The sequence below is a fragment of the Amaranthus tricolor genome, chromosome 12 (assembly GCF_026212465.1).
Source record: "Amaranthus tricolor cultivar Red isolate AtriRed21 chromosome 12, ASM2621246v1, whole genome shotgun sequence".
Classification (NCBI taxonomy): Eukaryota; Viridiplantae; Streptophyta; class Magnoliopsida; order Caryophyllales; family Amaranthaceae; genus Amaranthus; species Amaranthus tricolor.
In genome coordinates, this window is record NC_080058.1 from 4,819,046 (window position 1) to 4,844,120 (window position 25,075).

General features: G+C 33.7%; 1 protein-coding gene across 1 annotated transcript; it reads right to left on the minus strand.

Annotated features, from left to right (window-relative positions):
- Positions 1-19,804: 19,804 nt before the first annotated feature.
- On the minus strand, positions 19,805-23,273 carry LOC130797149 (trihelix transcription factor GTL2). Its single transcript, XM_057659629.1, has 2 exons — positions 22,453-23,273; positions 19,805-21,602 (listed from the first exon to the last, which is right to left on the minus strand). Exons 1-2 carry the CDS (start codon positions 22,842-22,844, stop codon positions 20,102-20,104), a joined length of 1,893 nt encoding a protein of 630 aa, XP_057515612.1. The 5' UTR covers positions 22,845-23,273; the 3' UTR covers positions 19,805-20,101.
- Between the last annotated feature and the right edge of the window lie 1,802 nt (positions 23,274-25,075).

Below are 25,075 nucleotides of genomic sequence, written 5' to 3' on the forward strand. Positions count from 1 at the left end.
TGAGAAGGAATTTCTTATGCAATCATTTTATAATGGTCTTGATAATGAGACTAAGAGGATGGTAGATGGTGCGGCTGGCGGCTCTTTCATGAACAAACAAACTTCTGAGGCTATTTCACTCTTGGATACTCTTGCTGAAAATCAATGGAATAGCTCATCTAGGCGCGCAGCTCAAGCACCAAGGAAGGGGAAACATGAAGTTGAAACCTATTCCCTTCTATCATCACAAATTTCAGCTTTGAATGAGAAGATCGATGGGATGCGCATGAATGCTAATACATCTATGCCCGTCAATGCTATGGCTACCTCTAGCCAAGGTGGAGTTGCTTGTGATTATTGCGGTGTACATGGTCATTCTCTAATGGAGTGTTCTGTAAATCCCAATGGAGCTATGGGAGTGCCAGAGCAAGTCAATGCATTTCAAGCTCGTCCTCCTTTCAACAACAATAGCTACTATCCTGGAGTTCGAAATCATCCTAACTTGTCATATCGCAGCAATAATGTGTTAAATCCTCAACAACAACACTATCCACCACAAGCACCACAACAACAATATGGGCAACATCAGCAATATCAGCCCAATCAAGGACCACCCGGTTTCCAAAGGCCTCCTCAAGGCCATCAACAGCAGCAATTTCAGAACCAACAACCCCAATCCGAATTAGGGGAACTGAAAACCATGATGGCTCAAATGGCCAAACAGCTCGAGCAACTCAGTACTCATAATAAGATGCTTGAAACTCAAGTCGCTCAATTAGCTGCATCTAGCTCCTCTAGACAGGCTGGAGCATTACCTGGCCAACCCACTCAACCACATGGAAAGGAGACCGCCAATGCAATCACTACAAGAAGCGGGATGAGTTATGATAAGCCACCCATGCCTCAAGAGGGAGAGTCAAACTCGAAAGATGAGAGCACTTCTGAAACGATTACTAATGAAGCATCTTCTGAGGCAGTGCAAGAGAAGGAGAAAGCGAAAGATGAGGCATTGCAAGTGCCTCCCATCAAACTTCCTTTTCCCAACCGCCAAGTGAAGCACAAACTCGACAAGCAGTTCGGTAAGTTCTTGGAGGTAGTGAAGAATTTGCAGGTAACAGTTCCTTTTACTGAATTAATCACACAAGTGCCTGCTTATGCTAAATTCATGAAAGACATATTGACTAGGAAAAGAGCTTTTAGTGAAGTAGAAACAGTTGCTTTTACTGAACAATGCAGTGCTTTGCTACAAAATAAATCCCCTCCAAAACTGAAAGATCCTGGTAGTTTTTCCATCCCCTGTCACATTGGAACATTGTTTATTGATAAAGCTTTATGTGATTTAGGAGCTAGTGTCAGTGTGATGCCTTTTTCTGTCTGTTCTAAATTGAAAATGGGTGATCTAAAAGTTACTAACATTACTTTACAAATGGCCGACCGTTCTGTTAAATATCCTTTGGGTATTTTAGAGGACGTCCCTGTCAGGGTAGGTAAGTTTTATATTCCTGTTGATTTTGTTGTTCTTGACATGGAGGAAGATCGACAAATTCCTATTATTTTAGGAAGACCTTTCCTTCATACGGCAGGAGCAGTAATTGATGTGAAAAATGGTAGACTTACACTTTCTGTGGGGGACGACAATGTAACTTTCAATTTGAGCAATGCTTTGAAAAGTCCCATGCTTGAGGAAAAATGCTATGCTATTGATGTAGTTGATGTGATTTGTTATGATAACTTGCCCCTAACTCTTATGAAAGATCCTTTGGAGGCCGTTCTTTGTCTTGAATCTTCTATAGGTGATGCTAGCATTTGGAAGACTGAAGTTGATGCTATTGAACAAGCTCTTTGTAATGAAGAGCTTAGTCACAGCGAGAGCAAGAGAGTGCAGAGGTTAGTTCGGCCTATATGCCAAGTTGAAGTAAAGAAGCCTGAACTAAAACCTCTCCCTTCACATCTTAGGTATGTTTTTCTTGATGAGAAAGAGCTCCATCCTGTCATCGTCAGCACTACACTCAATGATGCCCAACTTTCCCAACTTTTGGATGTTCTGAAAACTCATAAGAAGGCCATTGGGTATAGTGTTGATGATTTGAAAGGTATTAGTCCCGACTTTTGCATGCATAGGATTCATTTAGAAGAAGGTCATAAGCCTTGTATTCAACCACAAAGGCGCTTAAACCCCAACATGCAAGAAGTAGTGAAAAGTGAGGTTTTGAAACTGCTTGACGCAGGCATTATTTTTCCTATAGCTGCATCTAAGTGGGTAAGTCCTGTGCAAGTGGTTCCAAAAAAGGGTGGGATGACTGTTGTTAAAAATGATAAAAATGAATTAATTCCCACTAGAACTGTCACTGGTTGGCGCATGTGCATTGATTACAGGAGACTGAATTTAGCTACTCATAAAGATCATTTCCCTCTCCCCTTCATTGATCAAATGCTTGAAAGGTTAGCTTGTCATAAATATTTTTGTTATTTGGATGGTTATTCTGGATTCTTCCAAATTTCCATTCATCCTGACGACCAAGAGAAGACAACATTCACTTGCCCTTATGGTACTTTTGCATATCGTAGAATGCCATTTGGGTTATGTAATGCACCAGCTACTTTCCAGCGTTGCATGATGAGCATTTTTTCTCATTTCATAGAGTCTATCATGGAAGTTTTTATGGATGACTTTAGTGTGTATGGTAGTTCTTTTGACTCTTGTTTGACTAATCTCACTAAAGTTTTGAAAAGATGTGAAGAATGTAATTTGGTTTTAAATTGGGAGAAGTGTCACTTTATGGTGACTGAAGGTGTGGTTCTTGGCCACATTGTTTCTGATAAGGGCATACAGGTAGATCGAGCCAAGGTACAGGTGATTGAGCAATTACCACCACCAGTCAATGTGAAAGGGGTAAGGAGTTTTCTTGGTCATGCGAGGTTTTACCGCCGCTTTATTCAAGATTTCTCTAAAATTGCTAAACCACTAACCCAACTTCTTCTTAAAGATGCGCCTTTTGACTTTACTGAGGAGTGTGTTGAGTCTTTTAACAGGATAAAGCAAGCTCTCATAACCGCACCCATCATTCGCCCTCCAGACTGGGAACTCCCGTTCGAGATTATGTGCGATGCTAGCGATTTTGCGGTTGGAGCTGTGCTCGGTCAAAGGAAGGACAAGGTCTTGCATGCCATTTATTATGCTAGCAAGACTTTGGATGAGGCTCAGGTCAACTACGCCACCACAGAGAAGGAACTCTTAGCTGTTGTTTATGCCTTAGAAAAATTTAGATCATATCTTCTTGGTTCTAAGGTTATTGTTTATACTGACCATGCAGCTTTAAAGTACCTTCTTGCTAAGAAGGAAGCCAAACCAAGGCTTATCAGGTGGATTCTCTTACTTCAAGAGTTCGATATTGAGATTCGTGATAAGAAAGGAGCAGAGAATGTAGTTGCAGACCACCTGTCGAGAATCAGGTATGACGATGGTAAGATCTCCTCCTCTATTGATGATTCGTTTCCTGACGATCAGTTGTTTGCGGTCACATCACAGGGTCCGTGGTTTGCAGATTATGCTAACTATGTGGTAGGCGGCATTTTGCCTCCTGATTTGTCCTACCAACAAAAGAAACGATTCCTACATGATGTTCGATATTATTTTTGGGATGATCCTTTTCTTTTCCGTGAGTGTGCAGATGGAATTTATCGCAGGTGCATTCCTGAATGGGAGGTCCATGGGATCCTCCAGCGCTGCCACAGCTCACCCTATGGGGGACATCATGGGCCAGATAAAACCGTTCGCAAGTTGAATGAATCGGGTTTCTTTTGGCCCACGATGTTCAAGGATGCTCAGTCATTTGTTATGTCATGTGATTCTTGTCAGAGGACCGGCAACATTTCGAGGCGGCATGAGATGCCCCAAACTGGTATTCTCGAGGTTGAAATTTTTGATGTTTGGGGTGTGGATTTCATGGGACCTTTCCCATCTTCTAATGGAAACTGCTACATTTTGGTCGCTGTTGATTATGTCTCTAAGTGGGTTGAAGCAGTCGCATCCCCCACCAATGATTCTAAAGTGGTCATAAGGCTTTTAAGCAAAGTTATATTTCCGAGATTTGGGGTTCCAAGAGCTCTCATTAGTGACGGTGGTTCGCATTTTCATGAACGAAAGTTGGATTCTCTTCTTAAGAAGTATGGGGTTTATCATCGTACTGGACTGGCATATCATCCCCAAACAAGCGGTCAAGTTGAGATTTCCAACCGCGAGATCAAATCTATACTCGAAAAGGTGGTTGCAAGGTCTAGGAAAGATTAAGGTATGAAGCTTGAAGACACGCTTTGGGCCTACAGAACAGCTTTCAAAACACCTATTGGCACTTCCCCATACCGGCTTGTGTACGGAAAATCCTGTCATCTTCCCGTCGAATTAGAGTACAAAGCTCATTGGGCAATTCGCGAGCTTAACATGGATAACAAGTTGGCGGGTGAGAAGAGACTTCTTCAACTTAATGAGTTGGATGAGTTTCGATTGTCCGCCTATGACAGTGCTCGAATTTACAAGGAGAAAACTAAGAAGTGGCATGATAAGAAGATCCTCCCAAGAGAGTTTGCAAAAGGAGATAAGGTGTTATTGTTCAATTCTCGACTCAAGCTCTTTCCTGGAAAGCTAAAGTCTAGATGGTCCGGTCCTTTCTTGGTTACTAGTGTGAATAAGTTCGGCTCCGTGGAATTGAAAAATGAGAAAGGTGACGTTTTCAAGGTTAATGGACAACGTTTAAAGCTTTACCATGAAGGAAGTGTGGTTGGAACGATGGAAGTTATCCACCTCCATCCTTCTTCCTCCTCTTGAGTTGGTCGAACAAGAGGGTCGTGCGGGACCTTAAAAACCAGCACTTGTCGGGAGGTAACCCGATTTGAGAGTTCACATTGTGTAAAAAAAAAAAAAAAAAAAAAAAAAAAAAGCAAAAGAAGAAAAAAGGAAAAAAAAAAAATAAAACACACGGACCCGCCCGGGTTTCTGGTGACCCGCCCAGGTTTTTCTCTCAGAACCGCCCGGGTTTGCTACCCACACCCGCCCGGGTATATCTTGACCCGCCCGGGTCCGCTCAATACCCCAACCATACTTTTTTATTTTTATTTTTTTCTTTCTTTTCTCTTTTTCCTTTCCCTCATTCACACTTCACTCACAACTTCATCTTCTTCCTCCATCACTTTCTCTCTCTTCCTCCATTACTCTCAACTTTCCTAAATCTCTTTCTTCAAATCTCCATTTTTCCTTCATCAAAAATACCTAAAAATTTCACCATCCTCTTCCTCTTCTCATTGTCTTTTCCATTCACTAATTTTTTTTCATCAATTCCTCCATTCCTTCAAATCTCCATCTTTTCACATTTCTCTTTTTATATTTTTATTTCTCACCCTCAAACTCCATTAGCAAAATTCCTACTACTCTCTTCTTACCCATTCCTTAATTCTCCCCATCCTCCCATCAATTTCAAAAAAAAAAAAAAAAAAAAAAAAAAAAAAAAAAAACAGGAGTGTAATGGCAAGCAAGCGGGCACGAGCTTCGGGGTCTACCTCACAACCTATCGTTCCAGCCATTGAGCGCGATGAGGATTTTCCCGACGTTATTTTCTGCAGTGAAGATCAGCGACAAAAATTTCAACATCTCAAAGGGCGCATTGTGTCATCTAAATGGATCGATCGTTCAGCACTCAAACGATTAGGTATACTCGAACCCACACGCGATTTATTTGCTTCTCTTGGTTTATCTACTTTGTTTAATGCATGTCATAATACTCATGAGCATCTTACCTTAGAATTTGTGAGTTCATTGTGGGAAGATATTAGTGATAGGAGCAAACCTAAGTTGCGGTTTCGGCTGCTCAACCGGAATTTTTCCTTGACCGTTTCGCAATTAGCTAAATGTTTTGGCCTCCCTACGGGAGGAGATTTGCGAATACCCCAAGGGGGTGAGGCATGTGATCTATTTCGCCGATTAACTGGTTTGACCAATGTTAACACGTCACACTTGCATATTAATCAAGTTCAACATCCATGTGTGCGTGTGTGTCTGAAATTCTTTAGTTCATGTTTGTTTGGTCGAGCCGATCATCACTCCGCTCGTAGTTTGGATTTAAACATCTTAGCTAGGTATTTCTTGGCGGGAAATACAGACATCAATATTAACATCCCTGTTTTCCTTTGGAAACACCTGTTATCCATTTCCCGCCATGCTATTTCTTCGAGCCAGGATGTTGTTATTGGGGGTTTGGTTACTCGCATCGCGACTAAATTTCAAATTCCTGATGATGAGGTTGTGAGTGCTGATTGTTTATTATCTTTACAGCACCTAGGTCAATGTGGTTATTTGGTGGAGGGTAGTCAGGGGGGTTTTCGGTGGAAAATTCATTCTCGTCCCCCGTTTTATATTGATATGCCGACAGAGGATTTACCATCTTTGGAGCCCAACCGGGCTCATTACTTATTTCCTGCGGCTTTCCCTGCTGAGTCCTCCGGAGCTCGTACGGGACCTCCGCTGGGACCATCCCCGGTGGCTCCCCAAGGGTACTCCCCTTTTGAACAGCTCATGATTGACAATTTCAATGCTATGCAATTATCTCAGCAGCAAATGGCCGCCCAATTGACCTCTTTGGACGCTCGATTCACTCACTTCGAGCTCCAATCCCAGGCTGCCTTTCGACCACTGCTTGATTACCATCATCAACAAGGTCATTTTCATGCCGACGTTCAGTATCCTGATTGGTATTCTCCCCCTCCTACCTATCAGGAGGATGACGATGATGATGAGCAGCAGGATGATGGCTTTGACCCCATGGGTTAGTAGGCTCTTGCCGCCCTCTCAAACTCTGAGGACAGTGCTTGATTTAGCTTGGGGGGGGGGGGGTCTTGATTGCTGCTTTGGCTTACTCTCTTGTATATTCTATTGCTTTTAGTGTAGTTGTTTTGGTCGGAGTTGGTTGTTTCTCTCCTTTTTGCAGGTTCTTTTGCAAGTCCCACTTTGGATAACGTAATGATTTTCTGTACTTTAGCTTGCATTAGGAAGTTAAGTGGTGAGATCTTCCCAACTCTTTCCATAATTTATCCTTGAGTGTTTTTACCGCTTTGTTAGGATTGTTGCATGGTTTGTACCACTCATTAGGAGTGGGAGTTTACATGTGACCAAAAATACTGTATTGCTTTCTTAGTTGTAATGTATTTCTTTCTCCCTCGATACCCCTTTGGATTCTTGACAAAGTATGTTTCCCTGTGCCCTATGGTTGAAAAATTTTTAACACATGTGATTACTGAGACCGGTCATTGCAGACTGTTGGATTCCTTTTCCGATTCCTGGGTATTATTGAAACTTGTATTTTTGAGCTTTATTACCTGTTGTTTGGAACAAGGGAGAGTTTACCTTGTAAGGACTTGGACTTTGATTTCTATCTTCCTATTTTCTTCTTGAGTGATTAGTTCTTGGTGTGTCGCTAATCTCCATCTTGGCTTGGTACTGGTCTTGTTAGCTGTGTAATCGCATGATGAGCATGATAGAAGGCGTTCATTTGTTAAAAGCCATGCCACATTATTTCAGAAGACATAAATTGCCATATGATCCTTTATTTTGAGCCCTACCTTTTCTTTCATGACTAACCACATTATAAACCCTTTTGACCCTATTTGATTAACCCAAGTCTAGCTTGGGGGAGCAGTTGGTTGGTTAGTGGGCGATATATGTTCCATCATTCGGCTCACATTTGTTCGCACGGAGTACTTGAGTTGGGTTGATTATTTTCCCATTGTTGGAGTGTGCTTATCTAGTTTGTCATATATCATCAATTCTTCATTGTTATATGTTACCATCTTTTCATTATTCATATTCATGTAACCCTCTTCATAGTTTCAATTTCAAAAAAAAAAAAAAAAAAAAAAAAAAAAAGAAAAGAAAAAAAAAGAAAGTAACCCTCTTGGTTTGTTATATACTTATATGTTACCATCTTTTTATTATTTTTATTATTCATATTTATGTATTTCAAAAAAAAAAAAAAAAAAAAAAAAAAAAAAGGGAAAAATTTGTCTCACATTTTTTATTTTATTGTACATTTTCGCCTTTGCAAGTTGTAATTCTCTTATCGGATTGATGATGATATGACGGTGCTTTCTATTAGTTGGGTTGGTTCGGTAGTTATGAGTCGAAGTTGTTTGGAGTTGTTTTAGCCTCATCTTTAGGCTACGTTACTTTTTAGATTATGCTCCCCTAAAATAGACTTCCAGCCCGAATATTTCCAAATTTGATCCTACCTTTGACCCAAACCTCACTACAAGCCCAATAAAGACCTTCTTGATAATCGTGCAGTTATATGTGCTTCCTCGATTTAGTACCTTGCCAAGATCTGAGAGTATGTGATGCATTTCGAGTCGACCTTTATAGGCTGAGTGACATTATCTGCCCTTTAAACACATGAGTGTTGTTGAGATGGGAGGGTGCCTTATTAGCATTTTAGGCTACAAAAACTGATTCATATGCACATCTTTTGCATATTTATGGGCGGAGAGCGATCGAGTACATTTTATACTCGCCACAAATAGAGGAGTGTCAACCGTGAGAACTCTTTCCTTGATTCCTCGTTATTCCTCAGTGATAAGGCTTGAATTTGCTTGTATGATATTTCACTCTTGGATCGGTATTGAATTAATTGGATGCTTTGATTGAGAGGATGTGATCACAAGTGCTTTGCGATGTTGCTTTTATAGGGTGAAGCATACTTTTATTCTTAGAACCTTGTCCTGTTTGCTTGAGGACAAGCAAAGGTTCGGCTCGGGGGAGTTTGATGTGCGTGTTTTATATACTATTTCTTACCATGCCCCCATTGCATTTTCATAGCATTTCTCACGTATTATGCTTCATTTTTCCATTGGTTTTTATACTTGGTTGGAGTGTTTGTTTCCCATCTGTTTTGTAGGAATAAAGCTCTAACTATGCCAGGAATCGACCCTCGGAGCGAGATTTGCAAGTTGAAAGGTCGTAAGCTACTCGAAGTATCAATTTTGTGCTGACAAAGACACGCACCCGGACGGGTTTCCACATACCCGGCCGGGTCAGCACCCAATACTTAGAAGATTTTTGAAGAGGCTTTTTGGCAGAAATGCTATCACACGGACCCGGGCGGGTTTCCACAGACCCGGCCGGGTGAACCTCTCATACCCGGGCGGGTTTCCTCATACCCGGCCGGGTCTGTTCCCAAACTTAGAAAATTTTTGGTCTTTGAGATTTGGCTTTGCCTCGTACCCGGGCGGGTTTCCCCAAACCCGGTCGGGTCCAGCGGTTATTTTTGTAACTTCCGGTAACCTCCGATCTTTTTGGAAGGAGATATATATAGCATTGGAAGGGAATTTTAGGGCACGTTTCTTTCTCTTTTTTTTTTTTTTCTTTTCCTTAGGGTTTGGTATCAATGGGGATTTCTATTATTTCTTGCTTTGGAAGATTGTAAATCAACAATCGGAATTTGTAATTTTAATTATATTAAAGGTATTTCTTTCAATCCTAATTTCTTGTTCTTGTTCTCGTTTATCATCGTTATCTTTGCATGATTATCTCTCCATTAAGTTTAAATTTAATTTCCTCCATGAATTTCATTTTTGAATCTCTTGTTAGTTTTAATATGCTTAGTGAGTAGTTTTATTGCTAGGGCTTGGTGAAACTATGCAAAAAGTCATGATTTTTGTTTGATTTTAGGATTTAAACTTGGTTTGTCTAGGTGATTCAATTGATAGGTTTTGTATTGATTGCATGTTTGGCCAATTTGCAAGTTTTATTCACTCAATTCTATAAGCGAAAGTTGCGAGTTTGAGTGAAAGATTTCCTTCTTTGAACAGTTAAGCTTTAATCGCGATAGCTTCTTTTATTGTTTGATTGTCGAATTTGTTTGCGAGAGCAACACATTCCTTCGCCTATATTCATTCCTATCCCAATTATTGTTCATGAATCATGATCGATGCATAGTGAATCCTTCTTAGCCCTAGGTTTTTAATTATTGAATTTCATTCATCTCTTGTTTTTGCATTATATTAGATAAACAAAAAAAATCCAACATTTGATTGTTAGCGTTAGTGAACTTGGTTCAAATTGTGATTTTACTTGTCCTTCCACAGTGGTTCGACCCTACTTACCCAACTATACTAGTTAGGTGAATTAGGAATTATTTTTGGTAGCAAAACGACCTATCAGTGAACTGAGGTTGGTCGTGAGCGGCTGATTTAGGCCAGCTACTGGCGGCACAGTAAGGGGAAAGGGAGAAGAGAAAGAGAGAAGAGAAGAGAGGGGGAGTGACGGCGTGTGAATTAAGCGAGGGAGGGAGTAATATCCCCTTAAACCCTAACTCATCCTATTTATTTAATTTATACACTTATTTATTTATTTGTTCACCTAGGTTCATCTTCTTGCGAGACCCAACTTAGAAACTCACCTTTGTGTGCTCACACATTTCAATAAAATAATTATTTTGATTCGAACCTCTTTATTTAGAAATCGTGATTGTGTTTTTAATATAAATATATGTTAATATTTAAATTCGTATATGAAAGGAGTTTATTAAAACTACTTCTAAATGAATTTAACATAATTATAAAATTCCCAAAAGTTATTAAAATATTAATTAATGACGTTAGAAAATCTCGGAGTGTTACAATATAGTTAACAAATAACAAATTAATATCATGATAATTTAAACTAATTTTGTTTATATTTAAGAAATTATTTAATTATTTTTAAATTATCTGTGCTTGGCACGGGATTTAAGCTAGTTTTTTTATTAAGTAGAAAAGATTAGTGTATAATTTATTGGGAATATTCAAATCATATTGAGTTATAGAATTTTTTTTATTTATTTCCTTTTTTGTAGGTGATGATCATTTAGAAAAGATTGCCACTAATATGAAGAATACACCTAGATGAAAAATGGACAAAAGTCACTAAACCCACTTAGATAAATAAAAAAATTAAATGAGTATTAAATGGTTAGTATATGTTCAGTTTTGAAATATTTGTTATATTGTATTTATTGACAGTATTTTTTATTCGACCTTATTTCATATATTACGGTTAATGTTTATGAAAAAATACAGTTAAATACAATATTATTTAAATCGTCTGACTGCATACTTTCATAATACTAACTTAAAAGTTTTTAATTATGCATAATTCAATATAAAAATTATCAAAATAGCGCATTATATTGCGTAAAACATCAAATATAGTAAATATAATAGAATAAAGAAAGTATGTACTAAAGAATTTACTGGTAACCTTATTAAGAATGACAATACGCTGAAAGAAAATGATTATAAATATATGGATGAAATTAAAAAGATTTACAAATCAGTTGAGGAAATTGGCTAGAATCACGGTACACAAAATTTTATTTTAGATTAATGGCTCCAAATTTAACCCACTAACAAATCAAAATCAAAATTTAACCTACAAGAGCAAATTAAATTTTGGAAAATCGAGTTTTATTTGAGTTGGAATAAATATCTTCTTTTTCAAGGAAAATTCTAAGATAGAATCTCACATAATCATTTTCTTTCATCAAATAATAAATTCATATTTTTATAAATTGTACTTCTTAATTAGACTATTTGATCAATATATGTACATGCATTTTACGATAAAATAATCTGATATGCTAAAATTTATTGTTTGATATGAAACATTTCTTATAACCTTCTCTTGATAGTCCCGTGAGTTGTGTGCAATAGTTTAACACATAAATATGATGATAGTCAACATTTAATCATTTGATGCAATCAACAAATTGATTGTTGGTGATATGTTTTTGTTCTTCTAACCTAGTTTGGCTTAGTGGAGTCAAATCCCATTTTTGAAACACTAATATTTTTATTATGAAAAAAATAATAAGGGAAGGGCAAAAATATCTAAGAATGTTTATTTATGGACCATATACAACCATGGCCCATGGATTTTCATGAATATTACTATTAGGCTCATGATTTATATTTATATTTTTATTTTTTTGTAAAGAGAGTCAGGGAAATATCAAATATAAAGTTTATTTGATTTATGAAAATTATATCTATCAAAAAAATTTATGAAAATTATAATAAAATATATTATAGGAGTAAATTTTTATTATGCGTATTTAGAGTCGTGCTTTTAGAAGTCATGTGTCTTGCACATTACTATATTAATGGAATATTGGACGAATTATATTATATGTATCTTTTGATCAAAAAATGTATTTTATTGTTCCTCTTATTTTATACCACTTGTCATTTTAATTTGTTTTACTAATTTGAAATTTTTTTTTTTGTAATGGTCCAACTCTCTTTTTTTTTTTCTTAATTTTATCCATAAACTTATACTCTTTCTCCATTTTAACCACTTATTTTTATTTTTTTCACTTATTTTTTGTCTTATTTTCAACCCAATTTCTTTTTCCAACTAAATTTCATTTATTTTTTATCTTATTTTCTACCAATTTGACTTATTTTACAAACTAAAGTGCAAATGAAGGACAGAGTGTGAAAATGCAGACAATCAACTTGCTCATATTTTCTATCATATTTTTAATTTTTCCTTACAAAACGATGAAATGGCTGGATGACATTGAGGGTCAATGTCGGTCCAATCAAGCATATACTTGTATATGTCATTCATCTAGTTCTAGGCTTCTAGCCAATTGCACCCCCATGGGATCTCAAGGTATGAACAAGTTGATTGTCTGCCATTTTTAACAAAGTACACCAACAACAACAATAATATTGTTGTTAATGATAAAATTAATAAAAATACTATTTTTAATTGACCTTTGGTAGCAAATAGAGATGTTCAACGAGGCAGGTTGACCCAACGGGTCAAGGGTCAGATTACATTTTAACGGGTTATTAGCGGGTCGGGGTCATTAACGGGCCTTGGTGTAAATGGTCAAGTCGAGCCGGATTGGATAATTTTAGAAATTGGTTGCGTTCTATATTTTTATATGATATTATTATATTCATAGGTGGGTCGACCCAACGAGCCATAAAATAGAATAAAAAAAACTATTTAATGAACTTTTACAAAACGGGTCAAAATGGTTCAGATTTAAATGAGCTTTGACCTGCCCCGGTCTGTTTACATTTGACATGACCCGCCGCCATCCTGCCCATTTAATTTTGACCTGACCTGCCCCGACCCGACTCATTGAACACCTATAGTAGCAAACATCATGTGCAATTTCATATAAATAAGAATTATACATGATTTAAGAATTATACATATTTTTAAGAACTGCAAAGAAAAAATAACACACCAATCAGAAATCAATAATTTTGAGTGTAATTCATAAAAGTGCCAAGGTGCATGTTAAGCAACTAAGGGACATCAATATACAATAATTTTAATTTTGAATTATGAATTAAAAAAAGAAAATGGTAACTTAATTAGTAAAAGCCAATTTGTGTGCATGCTTTTATCAGATTGATCCGGGCCTTATAAAATTAAAATGGGCTCTCTTAGTTCAATCCATTCACTACTTGATCTGTCAACTATAATGCAACTATGGACTATTATAAATTAATATTTACTAGTAAGTAAAAATGCATTGTAACTCGACCAAAAAAAGTCGTTTAAGCGTACTCCATTTATTTACAGGTCGTTTGTGCTCCATTTATATAAATAAAGAATTCGTATGAAGATCGGTCCATATAAAGTAAACTCGTTTAAAATTCTAATATTAAAGGGTCAAATTTTTGCCCTCAATAGGCCCTTTAGATTAGGTTGCATTTGTTTTGATTTTTTTTAGGTTAGCTCAACAAATTAAGGGTATTTAAATTTTTTTTCTTCATGTCAAAAATTTCATAAAATGCAACATTTAAAATTAGTTTTGATTCAACAAATTAATTATTCTTATAAGAATGGACCGTTATAAAGTTTTTATACTTTATAAGAAGATATTGTTTCTAAGCAGAAAATATGACTAAAATTTAGACCTGATAAAAATGATTCGACCTATTATATCAACCATAATCTAACTCAACATAAACAGATTTGGGTTGAGATTTTTGACACAACTAAGTAACAAGATCGGGTTAATCAGTTTATTAAATTTGTTAGGTTAAAGTTAAAATATTTAACCCACAAAAATCTTATATGACCCATTTAATTAAATGAGTGTTTGAAGTCAACTCAACTATTATAACCTAAACTTCAACTATTTAATTATTTCTTATTTACACTACTATTATACAATATACATTAGTCATGGACTAAATGTCTATAAATGTACATGGCTCAAAAATAGTTTCTCGCTCAGGTTGAAATCCTAAAATGAGAAACGAAAAATCCTATAGGCCTAGAATATTCGAGTATTTATCACTTTAGACATTAGACCGATTAGAACAATTTCTAAGTTTAATTTATACTCCCTTCTATTCACCTAAGGAGTCACATTTGACTTTTTACAAATTTTAAGGAGAGTCAAAAGTGGGACCCTAATGGTAGAAAAGAGAGTGATATTATGAGTTTTTAATGTAAGAAAGGAAAATTAGTATGAGTAATAGAGGGTATAATTGAAAATAAGATAAAGCTACTAAGGGCATAAAAGTCAAAAATCCATATCAAAAATAGAAATGGGACAATTAAAATGACTTGATCATAAAAGGAAATGGGACACATAAGCTGAATAGCAGGGAGTATTTTTTTTCCAGTTTAGATTATGATGGAACATGTGCGACTTACTTGCAACTTGTAAAAATATGTACTTTGATTGTAATTTGCTTAATTAGTGAGTTGAGTTGTCTCAAAATGCGTTTGACCTGTTTAAGTTTTTTAACTTGCCTTTATATAAACATGTACGTGGGTTCAAATTAGGTCAAATTAGGATTCTCATTGTCAACTCAATTAATTGAATAGGTTAAGTTCGCTTTAAAGAATTTCTAACCCATTTATATATAATTATAACATGTTTTTAATCCATTTATATATGACTAGAACACGAATCAAACCTAACTTAATTTGTTTGCTAAATTTAATAAAATATAGTTAGTCTAAACTAAAAAATGATGACATAAAATTTAAAAAACTAATAATTTTTTAAATAAGCAAGTAAAAATGGTCATATTCGATTAATAGTTAGGTTTGATTTGATTCATATACCATTCGGTTAGGTGGATTGAAAGTGACTAGTCAAAATTATTGGATTTTCAGTTCCATTCAAGTTAATTTTGAATATGATCAAAGCTCATCAAGTCCTATTAGCTCAATTTGGACTTAAATTGAAATGGTCAAACAAATAATATTAAGACCAACAATAATCTAGGTCAATTGAATTGTCAAACTTAAAGGTATTTATTTAAGTCATCGGATTGATTTTAAATCGGTTTAGAATTAAATTCTAATTATAAATGTATTTATAAAATCAAATTAAATCGACTTTAATTATAAGATTGGATAAGTATCGAATCATCGAATCTATTTTAAAATCCCAAACTTTTTACTCGTAAATCTATTTCCTCGATAGTGTTGGTTGAACTAATCATCAATACTAGTATTGTTTGTCCTTTGAGTAATGGAATTTTTATGAAAAGGATAAAAAAAGAAGTCCAGAGCACGATATATTATAAGTGCGCCACTTTAATTTGGACAACTTAATTGCCATCATGTAACATAAACATCTAATTAGAGAACTTTTCTTGTAAACCAATAAATTTATAAAGTGATAGGGATCTTGTTTTTAAAGAATTATAAACATATGTTACACTTCAGTCAAAATTAATTTCCTTGTTGAATGGTTTTTATAAATTAATATTATTGACTTTTATTTTGAAAACATATGTTTTCTGATTTTTTTATTTAAAAAATGATATGGCTAGATAGTTGTTAACAATGACTTTTATTAATTTTGACAAAACGACAACAAAAAAAAAATGGAAATTACTTTTTTTAGGTTAATATTTTTTTTTAAAAGTTCTTTCAATCACAAAATAATTATGAATGCTTATTCAATCATGATATAGTTGGAGTTATGAATGGTTATAGGTACAAAAGTCAAAACTCTATTAGACTGGTCGTAGACCCGTTTTTTTTTTTAAGGTTTGTGTCAATTCTTTGAGAGCCAGCAAATATGAGCTCGATTCCGAGTCTAAAAAAAATGAGTCTGGATCTGAGTTTAAATTTAATTGAACTAGATATAGACTTGATCTATGATCATTCCTAAGATCCTAGCTACACTTTTTGAGATTTGAACCTAACCTAATCTAAATAAGCTTATGTGTTTTGCAAACAACCCATGGACTTATATGAATTGAGGAACCTCATTGGTGATGACGTGAGATTTTTAAATTTGCGGAAAATGAGAAACAAATAAGTAAGATTAACAAAATAAATAAAAAAATTGAGCTTCGAGTAAACTTAATTACAAAAATAAGTGTCTTATGTTCAAGCCTAAGGTTAGGTTAGTTTGCAGTTATTAACAGCGAATAAAAAAATTGGTAAAAAAAAGTCAAAATTGTTTGTTCGCAGTTAATAACTGCGAACAAAAGGGAGACAATGTCATATCATTGGAAGGAGAAAAAAAATAAAAACATGTTTGTTAGCCGTTATTAAGTAGGAACTAAACATAATTTCCATTTTTTGTCTCTTTTAACAGTATGACATTGTCTCCTTGTTGCTCGCAGTTAATAACTGTCAATAACCAATTTTGACTTTTTTTGACCATTTTTTTGTTCGCTGTTAGTAACTGCGAACTAACCTGATCATAGGCTCGGACATAAAGACGCTTATTTTTAGAATTAAGTTTACCCAAAGCTCATTCTTTTTTTAAAACAAATATTGCTTATTTGTTTCAATTTTCAAATTTGCGTTGAGACTAAAAAGAAAAAGTGACACCATCTTCTTTCCGATGTAAATTTTATAGTATAAAAAATGGAAAAGAAAATGCCAAGATAAATTTTCAAATGAGTAGGTTCACGGTGAGGTCATTTTTATTGGGCTAATTTAACTTACAGTTACAGTTTTAAGGTGATTACTTATAATTTTAAATCAGAAATTTTTGCATCATATATAAGGTTATCTCATTGTAGTTCAACTTTTACATGTTATGTTAATATAAATTTTTTTTATTAGGTCTTTTTGTTCAGAGATAGTTTTTCATATGAGTAGTTAATTTTAAATTCATCCCTTATAATTTTAAAATAATTAATTATAAGTGAATACTTTATATAAATTAGTTATAATCATAATTTAGACTATAGTTTTAAGTGAACACTTATAACTTCACAATGATCATTTTCATTGTTAAAGTGATCCATTAAAGAGATAAATTAATTATTTTGGTCCGTTTTATAGTGAGACGATTTCCTTTAGTTGCAATGATTTGGTATAGAAAAACGGTATGGACCCAAATGTGGGCCATTAAAAAGTACCAGCAAATGGTTTTATGTTTGAAGAAAGGCAAGAGTGGCCCAAACTTGTACCAGATTTCTGGACCCGTCACATGTGACGTTAAATGCATAGCAGCATTAGCTAAGAAATCGTGGGCCCACAACATTAACCTCATTTGCACTTACACTAATTCTTAAATGAGACAGTTTCACGGTGAGACTATCTCTATTAGGGCCCAAAATACATTTTTTGTCTTAAAATGCTTACTTATAACGTTGCAATGATCGCTTATAATTTTAATATAATTATTTTTTATAGTCTTAGAATAATTACTTATAACCTTAAAACGATTACTTATGATCTTAAAGTAATCAATTAAAAAAGTAAGCTATTATATAAATCCATCTCATAATGAGACTGTCTCATACAAGACTAGTTGTTCAACTTATTTTAAATTTTTAGAAACTAAGAAAAGCGCCTTTCCAATTTTGGACTTTATGCTTCCCCCACCTCTTTTTTATTTGCATTTTGCAGCAAGCCTCATGTGGTAGGACCCACTGAGTTTTTGTGATTTTCTGTTCTAAATAAGAATTTTAAATGTTAATGATTATATTAGTTGGGCAATTCAATTCTTATATAGAAAGATAAAACCATCTCATATAAGAATTTGTGCTGAACAATGATTTTTGCGATGATGTTTTTGACTTTTTTAAATAGTCAAATACTCAAAATAATTCTGGAAATATAGATCTAATGAAGGTAATAAGTAAATAAGTTGAAATTTATGGTTAATTTTGGGATTAGATTATAGAATTCAATGATTTGAGCAAGTGTTAATTCAGGTTGCGAATTATCGAATCGATTTCGGATCAGGTGTTTTGGTTGATTTAAAATCGGTTAATCGGGTTTGTGTTATGTGTGATTGTGTCCACATTGATTTTTACATTATTTTTTCATTTTAAAGTTGGGTTTGGTTTTAAGATCGAATAAAAATCAGATCATCGAATTTGTTTTGAATAGTCGTATGTACAACGTAACCCTCTTCACAGCTCAGTCGTTTGGAGTCTCTGCTGTTGGCTGTCAAGTGCACGAATGGTAGTTTGGACTATTCACAGGCCTTTTTCTTCTGACGAGTGGAGCCCCAACCAGAACCAGATTGTAGCTACTGGCTACTTGTTACTGCTAGGATCTGGACCATTTCCCTCTGAAAACTTGCCAACTTTTTAGCCTGTGTGTTAAAATGATTTTTCTAATAAATTAAAAATAATATGTATATTTTAAAATAATGCGTATATTTTATAAGTTATTAGAATTCTTTCTTTTATTATCATATGGTTTTAAGATGGTATCTTTTTAGCTTATAAAATATATACACCTTCAATTTTTTTCGATTATATAATGATATTATATTATTAATAATTCCAATCCAATTTAACATCATTATATACGAGTAGAATAAATATGTATATGTGAAGAAAAAGTCAATAGCTTACTCTATATTAATGTGAAATTACTTAACTAAAGAAACTACTCAAGTTCTTAAGTTGTTTTGTCATGTTCTACCAAATTCACAAAATGGTAGTTGTGGCATGCCCCTTGAACCATAGCCACGATTGGCGGGTCGGGCCATGCCTACTTGAAAGTTATACCGTATCAAGCCATAAGAAAATTGCGTGCGTGAAAGTTATACCATATCAAGCCATAAGAAAATTGTGTGCATGTCGGTTTAGCCCGTGCCCATATAGGCTCTAGTGATTACAAGGCCTTGTATGGATGCTTACATTGGACATGCTTCAAATCCCTAATCGGCTAATTTTTCATCCATGCATGAACTTTTACATTTTCAGGAAATTATTTTCACTATTTTTGAAGTTAATTGCTAAGATCCTAGCCTCTATAAGACTTAAAAGGTCCTAAAGTCCAAGTATTTTTAGCTAATTTATGTTCGTTTACATCATCCATTCAAGTAAAAGGACCGAGCATTGAGGAACTATATATACTTATCTTTTATTGCTATTAAGGCTTTAACGTTATTGTTTACAAATTAAAAATATTAATTCAATATTTGGTACTTTCTTGTCTCGCAAAATTTTGGTCATGATCCATATTTTTTCTTTAAATTTAATTAACACATTTAACTTATTTATATTTCATCCACACATCTCTTATTTCCCATAAAATATCAATATATCAACTTTTTTTTTTTATTTTCACACTAAAATACTTATGGGTAAATTGAAAGAGAAAGAGGACGTAAATCATTTTTAAATTTATGTTTATTTGTATTTAAATTTAAATTATCTACTCTTAATTTTATTATTCCTCTAACTTTACAACATTTAATTTCCTTTATAATACAAATTAAATATTCACACTACTTTTTTTAAATTTTTTTGATTTCACTCATATATTTTCTGTCTTTTAATTAATATATATACTACTCACATAATACATTCCTGACATTTATATACTTGTTACAAATTTATAAGAACATACAAGAGGAAATAACACTAATAATAACACTAATCATTTATTATGCACAAATATAAGAATTAAGTGACACTTAAATGAAATATACTACTAAATTCAGCTTGCTAGCTAGCAACATCTATATATAGCTAGAAAGTGTTTAACATACAACAAAAAGGTACAAAATTATATAGCACCACACACATACAAATAAAACTTGGACCACACCTTCTTAACATACATTAAGAAGCATGCATAGTATTAGTTGCACCACCCTATGCAACACTACTAGACCCACCTTCACCCACCTGAAAATGCATTGGACTTACCAATTTCCGGCGACCCGGCGAGGTTCATCTGCCTATCAATGGAGCCCACTAGTGCTCCTTGACTATAAAGATGACTTAGTTGATGAAAATAAGGACAAGTTCTTGAGTCAATTGACCTTTTCTTGTTCAAATCCTTTGTTTTTCTAAAGTACTTGTTTATGTTCTCCCATTTCTCTTTGCACCTTTTTGCATTCCTATTGTACCCTAATTCCATCATCTTTTGTGAGATTCTTTCCCATAATGGACCCTTAGAACAACTTTCTTTATCATTGTTCACATCATTACCATTGTTAAAGAGGCTACACCTTATGTTGATCAATGCTAACACTTCATCTCTAGGCCATCTTCGCCCGGTATCATCCTTTCCTCCAATAACTTTTTGGCGATCAATATCATCTATTGCATTAGTGCCGGTATGATCTAAACTCGATAATTTATAAGAATCAACCAAAGAAGGAGGATTAGGGTTTTGACCCACCACTTGATCATTAATGGGTAAACTATCATTTAATGAAGAAGTTTTATCATGGGTTGTATAAGAAGATGAAGGTGGTAATTGTACACTAATGGGATTATCTTGATAATTAGTACTTGTAATTAAGGAATTAGACAAAGTAATAAGATTTGGTACCTTGCTAATATTTTCAATTGTCTCTTTAAAACACCAACTATTTTCCATAATATTTGATGATGATGCATTAAACTTGTTTAAACAATCAAGAATCTTAGCTTGCCTATCTCCAACAATGGCTTGTTCATGTGCCCTAATTTCCAATTCCTTCTGTAACCTCTCAATCTCTTGTTGTTTCCATGCTTCTTCCTTTGCAATCTTTTCTTCATCTCTTTTTACCATATCTTCTAGAATCTTCCAATGAAGTTGTTCTTGTTGATCCATCATTTTATTAACAATTTTCTCACAAAACCCTTTTAACATTTCAAATTTCTTTTGTGATCTTTTTCTTTTCCTCATCATTTTCTTTGTATTTTCCTCAGTCTTCTCACTATCATCATTCATAGATTGTTCATCTTCAACATGGTGGTTCATATTTTCAATTTTTCTTGTAATACCCACTTCTTTTTCTTCATTATTATCCTCTAATAAATTCTCTTTTTTTCTTTTTTCTTCATTTTCTTCATCATCCCAATCATCATCATCATGAACATTATTTTCATCTTCATCTTCATCTGGAAATTCACCCCTTTGAGATAATGAAGTCTGTGGATGATCATGATCATTAGGAAGATGATCATCATGATTAATATTTGTATTATTACTACAAAGTTGTTCAAGCTCTCCAAAGAGCCTATTATTATTATTATTATTATTATTATTATTATTATTATTATTATTATTATTATTAGTATTAGTATTATTATTATTGTTATTATTAATATTAATGTTGTTGAATTCTTCCTCAAATTTCTCCTTGCACTTCTCAGCAGTCCTTTTGAACCCAAGCTCTGCTAACTTTCTGCTCCCATAATAAATGAAAAAAACAAAATCAACCCTTTGAAAAACAATAATGTATTATTGTACTTTAAATATTATATTCATTAAAAAAAATTGCTAGGGACCAGAAAAATATATGGTGTAAACAACTCTTTCAGATACTGATCCTAATATCAGGCATGTGATGAATCTTATGGGACTTAAAAACCAAGCTACCAATCTTGAGCATTCTCTATCAATCTAGAGCTTTTTGATGGGTCCAATAAAATACCCATTTTTGTTAATCATTACAATTTATAAAAATCAATCAAAAATCAATCAACAATTTAATGTGGTAAAAATTATAAAAACGAGTTTAAAACTGATAAAGTATATAACGCATTTAAAATTTTGAATAATATTAATAAAATATGTTACAAACTCTATCCATCATAAAAGTTTTCAATTTCGAAGATTGAGTTTTACCAAAACATATTTAGTTATCATCAGCATTATATATCTCTGTTATAAAATTATAATTAGGATAATGGGGAAATTGGATGCATAATGACAATGTATATACTCATCAAAAGTGTTGAGAGAATATAATAGACTTTAACCATCAACTTAATTTTTTGATTGAGTTTTTAGCATGATATCAGAGCCAACGTGACAAGAGGTCATAAGTTTGAATTTCAATCATCCGTTAAATTTAAGTGAAATATTTCAAATCAGGTATAAAGAGTTTCATTTGTGCTCTCGTGTGAGGGGATGCAGTGTTAGAGTGCATAATATATACTATGGAGCGTGTTTGGGGCCACCAAAACGTTTAGTTTTAAATATATACATGTATCAAAATGCATAAATAAAAAAGAAAAAAGAGCAAGACATACCTAGAAACATTCTCCCAAATAAAGTCAGGAAACCAAGTATTATCCATACTAGATCTGAGTCTAAAGAGAGCAAGCAATTCATCATTAGACCATGGAATTTCATGCAACAACAATGATCTTGGATTCAAACAAGAATCATGTAAGTTAAGAATTTCTCCTTTAACTTCATTTCTATGAAGAAATTGTGAAGGATGAAGAAGATGGTAAGAAGAATCAAAGGTTGGTGGGTAAGAAGGGAAAGAAGCATGGTGATGATGATGATGAAGAGAAAAAGATAAAGGAAGATTAAGAGAAGAAGTAGAAGAATTATTAGCATTATTAGTACTATTATTAGTATTTGAATTTGTAGAGGCTAAGAATTGATAGAATTGGTCGCCCATTCCATCAAACATTTTTTTTGGTTGAATTGTTTTACAAATTCCTTAAAAACAAATTTACAAAAAAAAATTGGGGTTTTTTTTTAGTATGGGGAAGCTAAATAAAACCCCACATTGATGTATACCTTATAAAAGGGGGCCTAAAAATGCAATACTATCAAGGGTTTTGTCATCAACCTAAGCCCTAAAATAAAGAACAACTTTAAGGTAAGTGAAGGGCACTACCATAGAAAATGACAAGAAAAGATGGGATGTGATTTGGGGGTGTCCTACACTTGTAGGAGATGTGGGTATGGATTTATTTGAAGGGATATGGGGGGACTATTGAAAATGAAACTTTTAAATGAAGATTTTTTTTTTTGTGTTTTAAAAAAAATGGGTGTGTGAAGGAAGAGTAAGAATCCAATGTAGGAGGTGAAGGAGATGAGTATGATGATGCAATTAACGGCAAAAGATAGCAGGACACGTGAAAACATGCAGGACATGGGACCTATTTATTTATGTTTGGGGGGTTCTTGAATCTTGAACATAGGATAGGAAGTGTTGTAGTACATACAACTAGAGGTCATTATAGATAGAGGTGTTTGATTTGAGTAATTGAATTGATTATGGATTAAGTTTTTCAGATTGGTTTAAAATTAGATTTTATAATCATATTGATTTTTATATAGTTTTAAATTTATTTTGACGTCAGGTTAAGTTGTGTTTGATCGCAAGATCGGGTAAATACCGGATTATTAAGTTTGTTTTGAAAACTTGCGTACGTGGTCTTCAATTTGACATTTACTTGTGTTGGGATGGTTTATCCTACATTGACAAATTGAAGATGATGTTCAACATATTGTATGTTATTGGAGTCCTTCTTTCCATCGCGACATGATTTTGGGATGATATATATTCATGACTTACGAAGTGTGTGCATCTTGTGTTTCCCAGATAATATGCTGACATTCCAACGCGATACACCTGAATCGAAACTAATATGATAGCTCGAATAAATACCTCTAATTTTAATAGTTAATTCACCTTTTAAAAACCTGTATATAGATGTAGAATTAGGGCTGGTAAAAGTTGATCCAACCTGCTAAGCCGACCTGAGCCTAACCCAAAATAAGTGGGTTTGGGTTGAGGCTTTTGACCCAATTAATTAAATGGGTCGACCCCACCTGAATTGTTTATTAAATGGGTTAGGTTCAGGTCAAAATTTTAAACCTGAAAAACAACCTGTATAACCCATTTAATTACATGTGTTAATTTCGAGTTAAATCAATAACTATAAGCTAAACTTAGTTCAATTAATATTTTCTTATTTTTTCATAGTAAATACAAAATAAACAACAAAAAAACATAAAGTTAAAATTAACACCTAAAAAATTAGATTTAATCAACGTTAAAAATCTTCAAACGAAAACAAAAAAAATTATAAACGGGTTAAGTGGGTCGAAATCAGGTCAACCTGATCTGTTGCAGGTCGGGTCAAGGTTGTGATTTTCGACCCAATTAACTAAATGGGTTGAATTTGGGTCAAGAGTTTTATAATCTGTTTATATATGACCCGAAACCGAACCCGACTTAACTTAATCTGTTTGACAAACGTATATAAAAAAACAAATAAGAGTGAAGTCAAGATTTTAAATTCCGAGCATAAATAGTTGACATATATACTAAAATAACCAAAGCCGTGTGATTGATATACTAGCAAACTATATTTTTGGCGAACAATATACAAGCAAGTTGAATCTAATAAAATAAGCTAAAAGTCTAGTTTTTGTATGTAAATGAAAATATTTTGAAGTATTTTGGATGAAGTTGTTAAATATTAGTCTTATAACTATTTATAGCCTTTTTAAAGACTTAAATCCGTGAAACTCACCTTTTAACTTGATTTTTTAATATTTAATTAGTCCTAATATTATATGATATAGTATTATAAAATAGTAAATATATAAGAGAATCGAACTTAAATTACAATTGGCCTGTATTTAGAGGCCGAGAGTGGGTCCCCCAACCTTATGTGGCTTCAGCCATAATTACAAAGCTCGTATCTTTTTTGTGAGTCGAAATTAGGGAAATATAGAAGTAAAAAGAAAATATATAGAAGTTTACAAGGCCGTCTCTTAATTTTGGGGCCTCTGTGGTAATTTTATCTTAAAAACCCTTAGAATATAAGAAAAGAAAATATAAAATTTTAGTATATGATATTCTCTATTTATAAAATATTAATATTTAATTCTTTATTACTTGGT